This window comes from Bos indicus x Bos taurus, chromosome 29 (genome assembly GCF_003369695.1).
Source record: "Bos indicus x Bos taurus breed Angus x Brahman F1 hybrid chromosome 29, Bos_hybrid_MaternalHap_v2.0, whole genome shotgun sequence".
Lineage (NCBI taxonomy): Eukaryota > Metazoa > Chordata > Mammalia > Artiodactyla > Bovidae > Bos > Bos indicus x Bos taurus.
In genome coordinates, this window is record NC_040104.1 from 5,479,663 (window position 1) to 5,498,786 (window position 19,124).

At 45.2% G+C, this 19,124-nt stretch overlaps 1 protein-coding gene across 1 annotated transcript in view; it reads left to right on the plus strand.

Moving 5' to 3' along the window:
• Window positions 1–18,516, plus strand: part of KMT5B (lysine methyltransferase 5B) — a 53,422-nt gene extending 34,906 nt beyond the window's left edge. Inside the window, 6 exon segments of the mRNA XM_027532380.1 lie at window positions 1,143–1,309; window positions 1,585–1,604; window positions 1,686–1,822; window positions 6,510–6,706; window positions 14,193–15,092; window positions 15,095–18,516. Of these exon segments, the coding sequence (XP_027388181.1) occupies window positions 1,143–1,309; window positions 1,585–1,604; window positions 1,686–1,822; window positions 6,510–6,706; window positions 14,193–15,092; window positions 15,095–15,669 (1,996 nt within the window). The 3' untranslated portion in view covers window positions 15,670–18,516.
• The last annotated feature ends 608 nt before the right edge of the window (window positions 18,517–19,124 follow it).

A 19,124-nucleotide genomic window follows, 5' to 3' on the forward strand; every position in this document is an offset into this window, starting at 1 on the left:
ATCAGTCTTTCACTGGCCTGTAAGAAAGGTCACATATGAAGTTCTAATGGTCCAAGGACTTTCACGTGTAAAAACTGATTAGCACATTGCCTGCTGAAAATACGTGTGTGTGCCAGCTCAAACACATGCAGTGAAGGTGACCTCAGGTAGGAGGGGTGAGAGCCATACAGGAAAGAGAGTATGTGGTTATATCTTTCTTCATTATAAAGAAGAATGCCTATTCCCTGCCTTACCCCCCAGAAGAAACCTGTAGCCTCTCTCTTATATGACCCCCGACATTTTTTATAGCAAAAATGTTAGGGTCAGTTACCTGAAAATGGAATGTTAAAGAGCCTGACTCCTGGCCTCTTGGGAAAAATGTGTATGTACGTGAGTGAGCGTGTCTGTCTGCCATGGGATGGTACCCAGCCTGCTGCTGGGCTCTCGTGGCTCCCTGCCTGGCAGGTGGGTGTGAGGTTTGAGGTCTTGGGTTCTGACTGCACCATCTAGGACAGTGGCCCCAGTCATGCGTGGCTATTGGACTTCTGAAATGTGGCTGGTCTTAATGAGTTGAGAAGTGCTGCAGCTGTGATAAACATGTCAGATTTTATATTGCGTTTCTCACTCGTATTTCACACTGCTGACCTGCTGAAATAGCATTTGGGTTGTATTGGGTTAAAACATGCTGCTGAAAGTACTTTGACCAGTTCCACTTGCCTTTCTTCCCACAGCCTCTAGATTGGTGCGTGACGGGCTCTCACTGCATTTGGCTGGTGGTGCTCCAGGGGGCGGCACCCCAGTTCTGGGTGCTCCTGACCCTTTGCTGCTGCTCATCTGTGTCCTTCTCCAGGGTCAGCAAGCTGAACTCAGTGCAGCGGCTTTCTGAGTCCTCCCTGCCTGCAGAGCACAGGGGCTTCTGAGGTGTAGGTAGCACGGTGCCTGCAGGCCTTCCTGGTCTCCTGTAGGGATCAGGCAGCTGTGCGAGGCTGGGGGGCTTCCAGGGAAGAGGAGAGGTTATCCAGGTGTGGTCAGCGTGAGTCAGTTAAAACATGCACAGCTAGGTCTTCTCAATTCCTGGTATTTATTGGACAGGCTTATTTTATTAAAAGAAGCCTTATTATTTATAATTACTAGTAATTTTTACCATCACATATTTTAAATAGGAAACGAAATGACAAAATAGAATTACTGGTGGGTTGTATTGCCGAACTTTCAGAAATTGAGGAGAACATGCTGCTTAGACATGGAGAAAACGACTTCAGTGTCATGTATTCCACAAGGAAAAACTGTGCTCAGCTCTGGCTTGGTCCTGCTGCATTTATAAACCATGGTAAGCTCTGTTTCTGAGGTGTTAGCTCTAGTGTTGGGTAGCGCTGCTATAACTGAGAGTAACCTTAACTGTCTTCCTTTAAAAGAGGGTTGGAAATGGAAATTGTTTTTGCACAAACTTATGAAAATAAGTCTTCTTGTAGTTTAACTCGAGATCAAAAACTTCTATCAAAAGTTGGGAAAATTATGTGGAAAGCTTATTTCAGATTTCTATAATTGTTCGTGTTTCAGATCTTATCTACAGTTAATTGACTTTATCTTTTGGACATTTTTCAGATTGCAGACCTAACTGTAAGGTAAGCATAAAAAATACTTTATCTCAAGTATTTTGTCTTTGCTTCAGGTATGCGTTTCTTAATGAGTTCATTTTATTTCAGTTTGTGTCAACTGGTCGAGATACAGCATGTGTGAAGGCCCTAAGAGATATTGAACCTGGAGAAGAAATTTCTTGTTATTATGGAGATGGGTTTTTTGGAGAAAACAATGAGTTCTGCGAGTGTTACACTTGTGAAAGGTAAAGTATCGATTGATGCCTGATGATTGTGAGAATGAGTGTACGCCGTCTTCTCATCATTTAGATGGCAGGGATAGTCTTCTGTGTCCCGTAGCATCACACCCAGGACAGCAGACAGGAGCAAAACCAAAGAAGACAGAACTATGTAGGGGCACCAGTGCCTGGCCTTTTAATATGTTACAGTCGTTCCCAGCTGTTACCCTGTTGAGTGAGTCAGAATACAGATATGCTCAGGAGAGAGTGGGAGACACGCACACACAGTTCCAGGGTGGGGTTGCTCCAAAGCGGCAGGTGAGAGTCGCCACTGATACTCATTTAAAGACCCCAGGCTGTGTCTTCTGGAAGTCCTGTGTTTTGATGTTCGTGCTCTTCGCGATTTCTGAGTCCTACTGCTTGATGAGGAACTTCCTTTTGTGACACATCAGGACGGCTCCTGTGGAAACCCCCCAAGTCTGACTGAGCGGGACTCCTTGTCCACACTGCTCATCTGGTGGCAACGTGTTTGTAGAGCTCGCAGAGGCAGCTTCACTGGCTTGTCTGGGTTGGCATAGCCACAGGGGGAGCACTCCTGGATTCGGTTTTGTTATTGTTTTAGTTTCTTAATTGAAATATAGTTGATTCTCAGTATCATGTTAGTTTCAGCTGTACAGCACAGGGATTCAGTTATACGTGTGTGTATACATATATACATTCTTCTTCAGTGAGCACACGTAGATCCACTGAACCCGTTTTACGTGCTGTGTGAGGTACCGGGTGCTTTACTCTCCTGGATTCAGTCCTCGGCCGTCCTGGGAGAGGATAGTAGAGTGGGACACTGCGGGTGCAGAGACCCACCTCACCCTGACTCAGAGCCTGCACTCTCGCCGCTTCATGTTTTTTGCACACGGGAGCAGATAGGGGGCGGTGCTGTTTCTCTCATTGTGGACACCCAGCTGCCAGCCTCCTGGCCTTGGGAAACATGCTGATTCCCCAGAGCTCGGCTTTCTCTCCTTTCTGGGCAGCCAGAGGTCTCTTGTGTCGTGAGAGCAGAGGCATGGAGCCGTGGCACAGCCCCAGCAGTTTCTCTCCCAGCTCCCAGGCCCTTGACTTGAAAGGATGGCAGGAAAGGAGGGGTTGGGAGTGTGGGGGGATACAATTTATCTTTTTATAAATTAAAAAAATGGCTCAGACATTGGTTGAATTGTAGACCAGTCCACAAAAAGACCCTTTAACCCACAAAGTCGTTTAATTACAGTCGAATAACGCTTTAAGCCACTGCAGAGACAGCATGGCATAGCCCGACCTGAGGCCTGACATCAGCGCCCTACGTTGGGATCCTGGGACTCTGCAGTTTACTAGCTGTGTGGTCTTGGGCAGCTTAGCTGCTTTGGTGCCTTAATTACACCATCTATGAAATGGAGATAACACTAGGGTATCACAGGGTTGCTGTGAGGATCACATTTATCTCACAAGAAGTACATAAAACACACAGTTAATATTCAGGTGTTAGGTGTAAAGGTATTTTGTGGTTTCTGGTCATTTTCCTATTAGAATGTAAGTTCCATGAAGGCAAAGATTTTTATCTTTTTCATTTATTGCTATGTTGCTAGCATCCAAAACAGTACCTCACATGTAGTAATGACTACGTGCTTGATAACTGTTTGGTGAATGAATGAATGGAGCAAATGATACGCTGAATATGTTTAGGAGTCTTCCTACAATGTAACTGCATACACAGGAGTCCACACCAGCCGTGAGACAGCTCTGCCACTGGTTCAGGACTGCACGTGCCATCATGTTCCTTGGGCAGCTTAGCTCTCCCTGAGACTGTTACTTGCAGGTCAGGTGGGCTGATCCTGCCTACTCGACAGGGTTAGTACAAGGAATAAATAGAAAAGTGCAAATCGCTTTTAAATGGAAAGGCTCATATGGAGCAGTAGGCACGGCTTTTATCAGACTATTGGAGAGTTTGATTTAAAGGTTGTCTGGGAATATTCTTGAAATCCTCAGGAACAAATTGTTTCTGCCTTTCCAGAAATTAGGTGAGAGAATGAGACCAGTCAAAGGAACTCATTCAGTTACTCATCATCTAGTTACTGAATAGTTCTCATGTTAAACCTCGTCCAGGCAGGGTAAACGAGGCTTAGCACAGTGCCAGCTGTGAGAGCAGTGCTGTGAAGGGACACGTGGTGTGCTGGCTGCTGAAGGGTAAAGACGGGCCCGGTGAAGATGGGAGAGTGCAGTGTTTACAAGGCCCTGACATCATGGGTGCAGTGTCCAAAAGATATTTGATGCATGCTTCTGGGCAGTAACCATCCTGACACAGTAGTAATACTTTTCATCAGTAAATAGTGCAAATGTAACTCTCGAGAATTTGAAGAATAAAATCTAGTGAGGGATTGAAGAATATGAAGTACCAAAGTATTTTAAACTATGATAAATATATGAAGGACTGAAGTATTTTAAAGTGTATGAGAGTATGTCTGATGGTGACCGCATTTTGCAGTATACTAGGGCCACTTTGCTTTAATAGGTATTAAAAATTTCTGTGAAATAATTGTGTTCAAAACCTAATGATACTGGCTCAGATATGAACAAATAGATAAGAGGACATGAAGCGGAGCTCGGTGTGTATGAAATCTTAATACCATGTGTAGGGAAATGATGATTTCTTTAACAAAAGGTGGTGGTATAATTCATCATGGGTCTGGAAGAAAACCAAGCGTACCTCCCATCTCATACCATATACAAGATAAATTCCAAATAGATTAAAATCTTACATTTAAAAATTAGGTAAAATGATTAGAAAAATTTTAGACTTATATGTCTAAACTTAGTAGTGGAATTTTCTGAAAGAAGTTAGTATAAGAAATGGTGAGTATGAACATTTTTGAATAGCCAAAAGCAAAAGTTAGATAAATGATAAACTGGAAGGGAGGAAAAAGCACACATACGGCCACGTTAATAACCCAGGGACACAAAGCTCCTAGAGCTCATAAAGAAAAGATAGACTCCACTGGAGAAAAGAGGGGTATGGAGGATGCCACACAGAAAATGATAGCTGTGAACGAGGTAAGTAAAACAATAGCGAGATACTCGTTTTCACCGTCAAATCGGTAACATTGACAAGTACACCCCGTGCTGCGGGTGAGGATATGGAGAGACCGGCCCTCACACAATGTCAGTAGGGCTGTAAAGTGCTTTAGCCTTTTGGGAACTTACTCTGGCAATATTTGTTCAAAATAATAGCACCCTCTTATCTGGCAGTCAGTTCCGTATGGAAGAATCTGTCCTGTGGAAATAGCACACTGGCTAGTGTGGATTTGGTTTCAAGAGCAGTGTAGCAGCAGTGTTCATGGTGGCAGGCAGACACCAAAACACTACAGGTTTCAGTCATCACATCCAGTGCTTGAGTAGATGGTGATACGTTTAGTCTGTGTAAAAGGTACAGCTTTCAAAACATGTTGCGTTCAGAAGTGCTTGTGCACAATAAAGCGATAAGAGAGCTGGGGTGGGAGGAAAGGAGGAGAGCTGCCTGCTGAGTGGAGTGTGTGGTGTTACCGATTTGGGGTTTCTTTTTGCTTAAGGAGAAACAGCAGTGGGTCTAGGTGTGCAGCTCGCGGCAGAGCAGCAGATGAGGTGCTGGCAGGTGGTTAACACAGGTGCCGGAGCTATGCACGTGGAGACGGCTGGGAAGCTCGGGGAACTTCCGCTTTGGGGAGGCAGAGCCAGGGATGGTCTCATCTGTTGCAGCAAGCACATATCACTGTCATAAGTTAAAAAGAAGAAATCAAGGAAGCAGAGAAGCAGATGAATAGTCATTTTACTTTAAAAAATCAATTTCCAGATAATTCCACCCATGATCATTTGTTTTGTAAGGAAGTATGGCCCATCTTGGGCTTCTCTTCAGCTCAGCAGTTAAGAACCCACCTGCCTATGCAGGAGATGGTAGGTTTGATCCCTGGGCCAGGCAGATCCCCTGGAGAAGGAAATGACAACCCACTCCAGTATTCTTGCCTGAGAAATCACATGGACAGGAGCCTGGAGGGCTACAGTCCATGGGGTCACAAAAGTGTCGGACGTGGCTTAGCGACTAAACAACAATAGGAATAATCAAAGCAGGTTACAAATCATCTTAGCTAGTGGTAAAAACAGGTCTTCTAATGTCTGTTATTTAGTAACATTTTGTTAATGATGTTCATCCAGTAACTTTAAAGGAGGAATTTTACAGTTTTCATTACTCCAGAAATGAGATTTTCACTAAGATAGCCTAGCCTTCCTAATACACAATTTCAGTTAGAATTTATTTGTATCTAACGTTATCTTCTAAGTAATGACTTAGTTTATGGAAATTCTCTAGTTTCTCTTTTAATTTCTTCATTCTCAATATTCAGCAATGGAGTGTTCAATTATGTAGAACAAAACTAGGATATAATTAACGGGTGGGTTATTTTTACCTACACTTGAAATTCTGCAGGTCCAATACCTTCTCAAGTGATTGACAATAGTCATAACAAAGTGTTTTAAGTCTTTGGGGCATTAATTTTATCTCCATATTTATTTCGAGAGTCCTAGACTTGGCAGCTTGCAGTAATTAAACCTCATCCGTTCATCTCACCTGCTGATGTGATGTGGACAGGTGCTCTCAGCAACCAGGCTGACGGCAGTGAGTATGCTGTTTGTGTAACCTGTGCTGTTTCTTTTTCAGACGGGGAACTGGTGCTTTTAAATCCAGAGTGGGACTGCCTGCGCCTGCTCCTGTTATCAATAGCAAATACGGACTCAGAGAAACAGATAAACGTTTAAATAGGCTTAAAAAGTTAGGTGACAGCAGCAAAAACTCAGACAGTCAGTCTGTCAGCTCCAACACTGACGCAGACACCACTCAGGGAAGAAACGACGCAAGTAAGTAGGGGAGGTTCCATAAGCGTGTCTTTTTTTATTTTTTAAGTATTTTCACAGAGTTTGCTTTCTAAAGCATGCTTTAGTAGTTTTGATCTTTTGAACATTGAGAGCAGCCCTGGGATTCATGCACTTCACCAGCACTGCAAGGTTCTAGAAGTGATTCAAGCACAAAGCAGTCTGTATCATGCCTCCAGATTCCAGATGGTACTCAATTGTCTACTTTTCTTGAATATACTTGGTAACAGGACATTAAATTTCTTCGTCATGTGTTCCAGGGTCATCATATGTTTGACAGAAAGCTTTCACGGTGTGAGTTTCTCTGTAACGGTGTTGTTAGGTCTGCGAGAAGCCAGAGGACGGGGCAGCAGCACACAGGCGCTTGCGTGTTCTGCGCTGGCCAGTCTGCTAGCAGGGATGGTGGACTTGGGGGCTCGTAGCTTCTGGCCTCAAGGCTTCCACCTTTTTACTGCCCACTTGCCGTTTTCAGAATGAACTGACCCAGTTCGCCAAGCCACCAGTCCCCAGACTCAGAGTTGTGGTAGAGCAGCAGTTTGAATGTCACTGTACTGTGATGAGTTGTCCTAGCCACTGCCAAAAGTGGGAAGAGAGATGGAAAGGAGAAAGGGACAAGCTTTAAGATCCCAGTGGCTTGTGGGGGCAAGACCTAATGGAAACTGGAAAAAGAGAATGAAGAATAAAGAGAAAAGAAAGAAGAAATCCCCAGTGAGCATAAGAAAACACGTCATGTTTGTGGAGCTTTGACATCCTGGAACCATTCTGATCGCTGCTGATCTTCATCTGGGTGACACCAGTTTGCTCTAGTGGCCACTAAAGCAGTAGGCTCTTCAGTCTTTCTTGTCTCTGATAGGAATAAAATTTTAAAGTTTTAACTTGATAGTCCCCAGAATATGCCTATTTTAGCACTATAAATGTCTGTACATACTTCTGAGCAGTAAGTACCCTCTGAGGTCTGACTATTTTAGACTCTCTTTCCTGTCTTCTGATGTTTTCAACCCACCTCTGGGTGCTCTCCACTACAGAAAGTCCCAGAGAGAAGGGACGGTGTCTCCCATGATGGTGAACGTCACTGCCATGAGTTTCCGAATCAGCCTGCTGCTGGAGTCGGAGGCCAGGGCTGACCTCTGTAGAGTGGAAGGCAGTGCTGTTCCTCTTCAGTCTTTAACGTCCAAAGTGAAACAAAAAGAGCAGTTAGTTTGTCATTCACTGTTGACTGTTGGTTTTAATAATAAATGCAGCATAATCAACATTTTGTTTTCTGAGTCTGGTTCCTTGGTGAAACTGGAGACTTCTGAAGCCCCTTTTAATAAGTGTCTACATGATAACACTTAGGAGTGAGCCGCCATCCGCAAGTAGAGATGGCCCCGACACTGTCCACATGGCTCGTGACGTTGGTGGGGGTGTTTTGTGTTCTGATGCATTAACTCTATTACTGATGTACAGATACTGAACTCAGTACACCACTTAGTTTAAAAGATCAAAATGGAAAAAAAAAATTTTGGAAGGTGCTGAGTGTTCTATTATGTGACCATCTCAGGAATATTTGTTAATAAAGCAAGTATGTGTTCAAAGTCTGCTGTTGTTAAAGAGAGAGCTCAGGCCCTTCTGTCAGGGACTTCAGGCCTCAGCTCCAGAACCCAGCCAGCGCACAGTAACTGAGGAGCTGACTGCCACTTCCTAAAGGCTGGAGGGGGCAGGTGATCCTTTGAGCAGTGGTCTCAGCATTACAGACTAGAACTAGCACTTTACTGTGGCTGCTCATATTAGGGCGCTTCCTGTATTCAGATTACCTTTCTACAGAATGGCTGTCTTGAGTTAATCAAGGGTTGGCGTAAGTAACTGTGAGGGCCATGAGACAGTTACTGGACGTGGCCAGGGGCTCTGAAGGAGCTCGAGGCTCACTCCAGCCGTCTCTGAGAACCTTGTTCACTAAGTATATTTGTAGCAATATTTCTAAGGCTCTTCCAAGTGTTCTTTTAGGCTGTATTTCTTTTGGTGTTTGTGTCTTGACCATGCTCCTCTACCTGTTGAAAGGATGACCTTTTGAGTCTGCAGTGGGTGCAAGGCCAGAGCTGTCCAGCCTTTCTCCTGGGCAGCATGGGCGAACCTCAAGTGTACAAATAGGAGGTACCCATCTTATCCTGCGGTTTGCTTAGAATTCAGCAGCTCACAGCTGGAGAGGAACTGCTTTCTTTGAACAACATACATGTTCTTCTTAAAGAAACATTTTTGCCTAGTTGGAAGAAAAATTACTTCTTCCTTCCATGCAGCTCCTGTTGTGGAATCTTCTCAAGAACCACAAGTTGACTGTTTGCTTTAGCATCCAGAGAGGAGACAAGAGAGCCATGTTCACAGAATGAGTCCACAGACCTGAACTATACGCTCTTAATAGACGATTCAGGGTTTTTTGGTTCTTGTGCCTCAGTGGCTGGGCCACTCCCCACAGTGCTGCCTCAGGGTGTGAGTGCAAGTCCCAGAGGACTCCCCCCAGCAGAATCATCTCATTCAGCTTGACTAAGGAGCACCCATCCTGGAGATGGACTGGGCCACCACTTGCCTCTCTCTCCCGCCACAGACATCTCTAGTGAGTTTGAATGCTCCGTTCTGCTGAGCCTACAGGCTGCTTCCTAATGCTTCCAGTACCCTGTTCAGGCAGACGTGCCCGTGGTGGTCCCATGAAGCGGAGCCTGCTTGTGGTGCCTGTAAATTCCTGGAACTCAAGTCCTTAGACCCATGTTGTGAACATCTCGAGCTGTGTGTGGCCTCATGTTCCTTTGGTCCCACTGTGTGTATGTTTGAGGCTCTTCCAGGGCAGAGCATGGATCCAGCCCAAACCTTTGGGGTGCTTTGGCATTTTTTCACTGCGCTTGTTTCTGGCTGTCATTCTTGAACCCCACGCAGAGCTGCCTGATGATTTTGAGGACATCCTGAAGTCACCACGATAGCCATACCGTGGGTCCTTTACCAGGAGCTGGCACTGGCCCCATAATGGCTCTGTGGTGTGCCTTAGAGGCCACGTGACTGTGGTCAACATCGAGCCACAAACCTCAGTTCAAATCCCATCTCTGCCGCTTACCAAATGGACACTCCTGACAGGCACGTGAGTCCACGTGCACCTGGTTTTCATTTGGGGTAATAGCTCTTACTTCAAAGAATGCTTATTAGGATTCAGGTCATACTAATTTGGCCATCTTGCACTGTACCTAGTATATACTAACAGCTAAGGGTGTGTGTCTCCACCTCAAATCACTGTCCAGGTTAATGCGGTTGGGGTTTGCCCCCACAAGGGAAGGGTACCACACAGTGTGTGAGTGCTGAAGCCAGGGGAGCACCACCCTGCCCGCCTCCGCTATATCGGGATCTTCAGTCTCTTGATAGACTTTTCTTAGTTCAGCGCCTCGCCTTCAGCCTGCTGTTGCTGGCACTCCCTGTGCAAGAGAGGGTAGCAGCACCTCTGTGGGACGGTGAAGAGCCCTGGGCACTTAGTCCCGTTGCTCACAGTTGTCTCACCAGCTGTGCTATTTCTGTCCTTTGACTTGAGCACACCTTTGAGCTGGGCTTTTGATAAGATAATGCTTTTCAAACAAAATGAGAATACACCGATAAATACATAAATAGGTAAGTGAACTCTACTGCAGTAAGATATAGCATCGCCTACAGTCTCTGTTGTGCTCTTTAGAACACAAACGTACTAAAGGGCTTTGTAAGTGGTTCACTGCAGTCAGCTAACAGCCTCCTGGAAGGAGGAGTGCAACGGGAAGAGCCCAGATTCAGAATCACCACACAAGTGAGGTTCATCCAGGGCTTAAAAGGAAGTGCCGAGTGTGGAGAACCTCAGCTGCCATGAGGAGTCATAGGAGGGTAACCTGTCAAGAAAGTCATGAAAGGCTTCCTGAGAGAGGTGTTTGCTGAGCTGAGTCTTGAAATGGGATGAGAAGTTGGCCAAGTGGACCGTACTCAGAGCAGAGGGAACATCCCAGATGAGGACGTGAAGAGCAGTGTAGGATTTGAGTCAATAGTCATCAAAGCTGGAATAGAAGGGATGTGACCGGAATTGAAAATTTTGGACTTTATTCTTAGGTCTTAGGTTATGGGAAGGTTTCAAGCCCAGAAGTGACTGAAAGTCCTAGGAAAATCACCCTGGGCTATGTAGTGGGGAGTGGAATGCTGGGGAAGCAGTAGGGGCAGGGACAGGTGGGAGCCGGCGCCAGAGTCACGGCAGGAGACGGTGGCATTGGGAATGGAGAGGGAGGTGGGTCCGGCAGCAGTGCAGAAGTGGACTCTTGGAGATGTGGCGGCCGGCATCAGGGGTGATCTCCCCGTTGCTGCTCAGGCAGCTGACTGCCTGGTGCCAGCGGTGAACCAGATGGAGAACAGGAGGAGGAGCGTGAGGCTTGGTGGCGAGCCCCCTTTGGGCATGTTGGCTTTCGAGGGGCTTGGGAGACCACCTTAGAGGGAGACCAAGGTCCCGGGGCCATCTGGTGAGGTGAATCTCTAATTAAGGAGGGATTTGGGCTAGAGAACGCTGTATGGGGACTGCCAGCATGTCAGTGTGGACAGCCCGGACAGAGGGGCCGCTTATCCCTGGGAGACTGAGTTTTGAAGGGGCTTAGGACACAGAGGCCTGCGGAGTGCAGGCCACAGGGCAGATGGAGGAAGACTGCCAGGGACAGAGAGACAGCCAGGGGACGGCTATCGTGAACAGCCAAGGAGAGGGGCCGCTCAGGAAGAAGAGTGGCTAGCAGTGTCTCCTGCAGAGAAACAGCAAAGGTCCCAACTGAAAAGTCTTCATGGGTTTTCATGGCAAGGAGGCTGTGAGAGAGATGGCCAGAGCTCGCTCTTGAGGGCAATAAACTGGATCCAAACTTCAGGGGGATTGCTGTCAAGGATACAAGAAGTATGTAATCATTGCAGAGGGGTGATTGCAGGTCTGAAACAAGAACCGTGAAGCTTGGTCATAGAATGGTGCTGGAAGAGCCATGGAGAGGTCACCCAGCAACCACATTGAGAAGGACAAACACCAGAACACTGGTGCATTTCCATCAATAAACACACCTCCACTCACCTTGTAGGAAGCCTTGTAAGCATAAAGAAATCCTTTAGCAAAAGGATTCCCTGGATATCCTTATACTTTAAAAATAATTTCTGGCAAGTTCTGGGTAATTCCAATTCATGATATGATGGTTCTCAAGTTGAGTGGCGCCAAACTTTACTGCTACTACTATTCCAAGAATAAGTTGCCTCACTGGTGGCAGCCTGCAGGGAGAAGTGTGTTCTTAGTTCAGTCAGGGGATATTGTTCCTGGGATTCTGCTGGTTTGGAGATCCCAAAGCCACTTATGAACCAGTTCCTTAGTACAGAGACTTCTGTTCTTGGTGGCCTGATACTTTTGGAATTCTGTTAGACATTCTTGCTCCTCTCTCAATAAAAATGACCTAATGGTAACCTAACTTGCTCAGCCATGCAGAAGGAACAGCAGTTGCCCTGGGTGACCCCCAGCATGGAATGAATGATAGTTTTGTTGGGAAGTGTACTGGGCTTAGCCGTAGTAAACTAGTTTTCATTCTCTGTTTTCTCCTAAGAGGTGGTGAGTATTAGTTTGGTCACCTCAACATCCCTAGTGAATGATTTAAAGAGGTATTTTGATGGGAAGAGGTCTTCAGGTGGGGGATGGGAAGCAGATGAAGTCATGGAGAAAAGGGCTCCTGTAAAACACTATAACAGATCCAATGTGTAAGTAGAGAGAAAAACAGAAGGCAGGGTAAGAGGTTCACCATGGAGGGAACTTAGCCTTGAGTCACAAGTAAGCCTTTTGAGAAGCCCTTCAGCTGTCATATTAGTTCCCAGGTTTTGTCCCCACAGGGATTGTTATAGCCTTTTGGGATCCTTGTCCAGAAGAAGGAATTTGGGTTCCCCCCCCATCCCCAGAATGTGACTCCAGCTGTGCACTCTTCCTTCTCTCAGTCTAGTCGGCAGCGGGCAGTCACTGGAGGGATGGGGTGAACTAAACCCTGCAGCCTCAGAGTCTCTGCAGGTGCTCACAGCCCTGAAGAGAACAGTTTCAACAGTGCGATATTTGGGGTAAATAGCTACTGGGAGTGACAGTATGTGGTTCTTGTTCAGTTGCTAAGTTGTGTCCAACTCTTTGAGACCCCATGGGCTACAGCACACCAGGCTCCTCTGTCCTCCATGATTTGCTCATCTTCATGTCCATTGAGTCGATGATACTATCTAACCATCATCCTCTGTCATCCCCTTCTCCTTTTGCTTTCAATCTTTCCCAGCATCAGGGTCTTTTCCAGAGTCAGCTCTCTGCATCAGGTGGCCAAAGTATTAGAGCTTCAGCTTCAGCACCAGTCCTTCCAGTGAATGTTCCAGGTTGATCTCCTTGCTATCCAAGGGACTCTCAAGAGTCTTCTCCAACACCACAATTCGAAAGCATCAATCCTTCAGCATTCACTCTTTATAGTCCCAACTCTCACATCGGTACATGACTACTGGAAAAACCATAGCTTGTCAGCAAAGTGATGTCTCTGCTTTTTAATATGCTGTCTAGGTTTGTCATAGCTTTCCTTCCAAGGAGCAAGAGTCTTTTAATTTCATGGCTGCAGCTGCTGTCCACAGTGCTTTTGGAGCCCAAGAAAAGAAAATCTGGCACTGTGTCCACTTTTTTCCTTTCTGTTTGCCGTGAAGTGATGGGACCGAATGCCATGTTCTTAGTTTTTTGAATGTTGAGTCTTAAGCCAGTGTTTACACGCTCCTGTTCACCCTCACAAGAGGCGCTGTAGTTCCTCTTTCTGCTATTAGAGGGGTGTCATCTGTGTATCTGCGGTTGTTGGTATTTCTCCTGGCAGTCTTTTGATTCCAGCCTGGGATTCATCCAGCCTGGCATTCTGTATATGGTTCTTAGGATCTCTTTCTCAGTTGAAGACATCGTGATGGAATTTGTCTCCTGGAGCCCTTTAGTTAGTGTTGCTGTTCTGGATTACTGGTCCAGTACTATGCTTTGAGTTAATGAATAATGGATTCTGGAAACATTTTAAATGATGAGTTTAAGAAGAATTTATGAACGAAAAAAATACTAGTTTTGCTTAGCTTTACTTCAAGTATTTTCTGCAGTAAAATATTAAACCAGGAAAAGAAATCCTCAGTTTGGACTAGTGTCCTGACAAGCTTAGAGTGAAATCTAGGTCCTTGCTGTGCTAAGAACTCTTTAACCCTGAGTTTACTTACCTGGAACGTGAATCGATGTTTCTTAAGTTAGAGGCAGAAATTAGAGGGATAATGTAAAGAAAAACTACAGGAATCTCTTGTGTGCAGACAGAAGCTTACTTGGGGCCTGTGTACCACCTGTGTGTGGAATTGAAACACTTCACAACTAAGTGTCTGGGTGTTGGCATTGTTTTGTTGAACGTTACTGGGTTACCCAGACTGGTTTTCACCCTTATTTTTTCTTTTAACTTTACAGCTTCTAACCGAAAATCTTCAGTTGGTGTAAAAAAGAACAGCAAGAGCAGAACATTAACAAGGCAGTCTATGTCAAGAATTCCAGCTCCTCCCAACTCTACCTCATCTAAGCTAACTCCTATAAATAATTCCAGGGTACCAAAGAAACTGAAAAAACCTGCAAAGCCTTTACTATCAAAGATAAAATTAAGAAATCATTGCAAACGGCTGGAGCCGAAGAGTGCTTCTAGAAAACTCGAAATGGGAAACTTGGTACTGAAAGAGCCTAAAGTCGTTCTGTACAAAAATTTGCCCATTAAAAAAGAGAAGGAGCCAGAGGGACCAGTGGAGGCCACGGTGGCCAGTGGGTGCTTAACCAGACACGCTGCGAGAGAGCACAGACAGAACTCGGAGCGAGGCGCCCCTTCGCACGCGGAGGGCGCCCCCTGCGCCTACACAACCAGGCGGTCCATGAGGACGAGGATGACCTTGAAGGAGACCTCCGACATCAAGCTTGAACCAAATACGCTGGAGGGCTACAGAAGTGACTTGACAGAACCTTGCCCAGATGGCGGCGAGCAGCCCGCTCCCGGGGCGCCGGACGAAGAGCTGGCCCACGAAGCTGCACAGAAGGGGGAAGCCAGGTGTCCTAAGAGCGACAGCAGCACGTCCAAAAAGAAGTCACAGCCGGGGAAGCTGGTGCGGCAGCTGGCAAAGGCAGAGGAAGCCAGTCCCGTACACGAGTCCCCGGGCAGGGCCGGCGCGGGGCCAGAGGCGGCTGGGGCCCACCCCGACTCGGGCGAGCACAGCGGCGTGGAGGGCGTGCCCGGGGGCTACGCGGACTGGGCCCCTTCGCCCGTCAGTGCTTCCATGGTGACGTCAGAGAGCTTCAAAACAAAAGACGGCTTCCGAACTGCGAAAAGTAAAAAAAGAGGCGGATCACGAGGTATGACGCACAGTTAATCCTGGAAAATAACTCCGGGATTCCCAAGTTGACTCTTCGCAGACGTCATGACAGCAGCAGCAAGGCAAATGACCAAGAGAGTGATGGGATGAATTCTTCAAAAATCAGCATCAAGTTGAGTAAAGACCATGAAAATGATAATAACCTCTATGTAGCAAAGCTTAACAATGGATTTAACTCAGGATCAGGCAGTAGTTCAACAAAATTAAAAATCCAGCTAAAGCGGGACGAGGAAAGTAGGGGGCCGTACGCAGAGGGGCTTCACGAAAACGGCGTGTGCTGTAGTGACCCCCTGTCCCTCCTGGAGTCACGTATGGAAGTGGATGACTACAGTCAGTACGAGGAGGAGAGCACAGACGACTCCTCCTCCTCGGAGGGAGAGGACGAGGACGAGGAGTATGACGATGACTTTGAAGACGATTTTATCCCTCTGCCTCCGGCCAAGCGGTTGAGGCTCATAGTTGGGAAAGACTCTATAGATATTGACATTTCTTCCAGGAGGAGAGAAGATCAGTCTTTGAGGCTTAACGCGTAATAAGCTCTTGGTCTTAACTTGACCCGGGATAACTACTTTAAAGAAATAAAAAATTCCAGTCAATTATTCCTCAACTGAAAACGTTTTAGTGGCAGCACTTCTATCGTCTCTTCACTTATCAGCATAATACTGTAGAAAGTGTACAGCGTACTGACTCTTCTTAAAAAAGTCTGATTTGTGCAAATTTTTATTGTACTTTTTAAATAGCCTTCTTATGTGCAATTCTAAGTTAGAGGTAAAGCCCTGTTGTAAAATAAAGGCTCAAGCAAAATTGTACAGTGATAGCAACTTTCCACACAGGACATTGAAACCAATAATGTGGCTACACAGTTTCTTTTTTTTTTAACTTTAAAAGCATCAACTGGCTCTTTAATATATGACTAAACAATAATTTAAAACAAATCATAGCGGCAGCATATTAAGGTTTTCTAGTATATGCTAATATCACCAGCAATGATCTTTGGCTTTTTGATTTATTTGCTAGGTGTTTCCCCCTTGGAGTTGTGTCAGTTTCACACTGTTTGCTGGCCCAGGTGTACTGTTTGTGACCTTGGTTAAATAGCAGACCATTGGGTGGGAGTCAAATTGGTTTCTTTAAAAAAACAAGTACAGTTACATGCGTGACAGCTAATTTTCAGTGCATTACATGTACAAGGACAGCAGTGCGCAGGGTGAGTTTCCATGCAGCGTATTTATTGCTTGTCATGTAAATTAAGACCTTGTATTTAACACTTTTCAATCCTTTTAGATAAAATTGTTCTTTGCAAGAATGATTGGTGCTTATTTTTTCAAAAAATTTGCTGTGAACAATGTGACTACAACAAGCAACATTTATCTAATGAACTACAGCTCTCTTAATTTGGGTCTTCGAGTTTTCTGTTGCACTTGTAAAATGCTACAAGGAATATTAAAAAAAAAACTATTCACTTTAACTTATAATAGTTTATGAAATAAAAACATGAGTCACAGCTTTTGTTCTGTGGTAACCTATAAAAATGTTCGTCTTTGAAATTCAGTGTAAAGAACTGAAAACAGTGTATATGTTGTAAATATTTGTGTTGTGAGAAATTTTTGTCATAAGAAATTAAAAGAACTTACCAGGAAGGTTTTTAAGTTTAGAAATATTCATGCCAATAAAATAGGAAATTATAAATATATAGTTTTAAGCACTGCATCAGTGGGAGTTCTTGGCTTATGTTAGTTTATGTTTGAAAATATCAAAGATTTTTTTTTTTTTACTATATTATCAGTTAAACAAAAAAGAGGAGTCAGATTTAATTTGTTTTTGAAGCACTTTGAAAAGAGAAATTAATTTTTAAGTAACTTAATGAGCAAATTTTTGATTACTACTTTATGTTCAATACCAACCTTCCATTTCTCTGAATTATTTTACAAATCATTGGACAAAGAATTTGAGAATATAAATCTGTAGCAGGTGTTTGATACCAGTGGGTCTCTATTTCTGGGAAATGTGTACATGTGCTTTCGGATATACAGTGTTCCTGAGTAAAATCAATTTAGGGAATTCGTGTAGTGTCTAGAAGAGTAGCCCATATCTTGAGATACTGAAAGGCCTCTGCAGGTAATGAGCAGTCCAATGGGAAAACCTCAATGCTTACTGTTAGGACTTCATGATTCCTGCCAGCTTCTGGGTTCTTGGGGACATAATTTAAGTTAAGTTCCTTAAAACTATTGCTGGTAGATTCCAAATAGAAACTGGTAATATTCGTAAAGGTTCTCTGAATTTAAAATGTTCCCCTCCTTCCGTCCTTGAAGGAATTACTTCCGTGGTCTCCTCTCGTCTCGTCCCTGTTTGTACGGTGCAGTTACACCCCTCAGGTATTAACGTGGGGTCAGGTGGCCCACCTCCTCGCCCACTCACACCCCCTTGGCTCACTCCATCTAGAATCTTCACCTCTCGAAGTCGGGCGGCCCTGCAGGTCTGTCCCCGAGCACTCAGAGCACTTTACAGACTCACCCAGCACTCCCGAGTCTCTGGGTGGCCGTGGGGGGTGGCAGGGGGGCTCACGCGCCAAGGTCACGCTTAGACCCTGCGTCCGGGAAGCACCGGAGCACAGCGGGTCACCTTGATTGGTGGGAACCCCACCTAGTTTGCAGTCTGGAAGAGGTTCAGAGACCACATCTTGAACCATTCTTTTGGAATACCAACGATAGCCACTTCAGGAATTTTCAGTCTTAAAGGAAAAAGTAACAATACTACATTTCCCACTTTTCTCCATTTTTTAAGCTTAACTTTAGTAACTTATTTATGACATTTAACTTTACTGAGGCCCCGTCTTTGGGGGCCAACCTTCCCGTGGGTCCGGAGCAGTGATGCCCGGCGGTCACTGCCTCGGGAGGTGGTATGCACAAGCGCTCGGCAGCCGTGGCCGACGCCTTCCAGGGAAACCTGACTTCCGTTTTTACAGTGAGGGGCCTCGGAGTTGGCCTGCCTGTGCTGTAGGACTCTGTGTGGAACGGCCAGGTCCACACAATGCCGACCACTTGGAAGAGGTTGCAATCAATAAAACTTCTAGCCTGAGCTTATGCAATGATTGGTAAAGATTGTGGCATTGTAAGAATTAGGAAACGATCGTAGAAATATATGTAAAGTATTCAATTTTCAATCATTTTTCAAATTACTGTTTTAAATTGTTTTGCTGAGTTGTAATACTTTTGAGATAAAATGTATTCCTTGTACTGAAAGAATGAAAAAAAAAAGGACTTTTTCAGCATTTGAGGTAAGTTCTTTAACGTTTCATTAAAAAAACATTTTTTACAAATATTTTGTACATGCACTTGCAGTATTGAGGTTAATCATTTTAATAAATTCGGAAATTAAAACAGTTTGGCCGGTGTTCACTGTATCTGAGAAGATCAAAGTGGTGACTTTGTCCACAAGGTTTTCATTTGCAGTAGAATTTGTAAAAATCACACTTTTTGAAACTTTTCAATGTCTCTGCATGTTGAGTTTTCCCAGCCCTGGTCTCCTGCTCTGGGGCCATTTGGTTCAGATCAGGGTGAGCATACGTTCCTCCCAGTAGGGAGACCACTTGTAAATTGCATACCTTCCCATTCCTGAACCTAAGAAAGTTAACTAATGGTTCCTGACTTCTTCCCACATTGAACTGGACAGAACTGGTGCATCCAGGACTGGTGTGGGTCCCTCTTTCTCTCCCAGTTACTGTAGCAAAACCTAGTTGAGAAAAGACTGACTTAGGAATCAGGAAACCTGAGTTTGCCCAACTCTGCAACATGTGGGTGACCCTGAGCAAGCTGTTCACCCCCAGACCGCCTCTTCGCAGCACCTGTAGGTCAGCGTGGACACCTGGTCCTGTTGCCAGTTAAGCTGCAGGGTGAGCCGCGTCCACTCTCAGGGCAGTCAGCGTGAGAGGCGCAACCAGGCTGGAAAGACTTCCTGAATAATTGAAATACCCACATGAACTTGGGTTCCC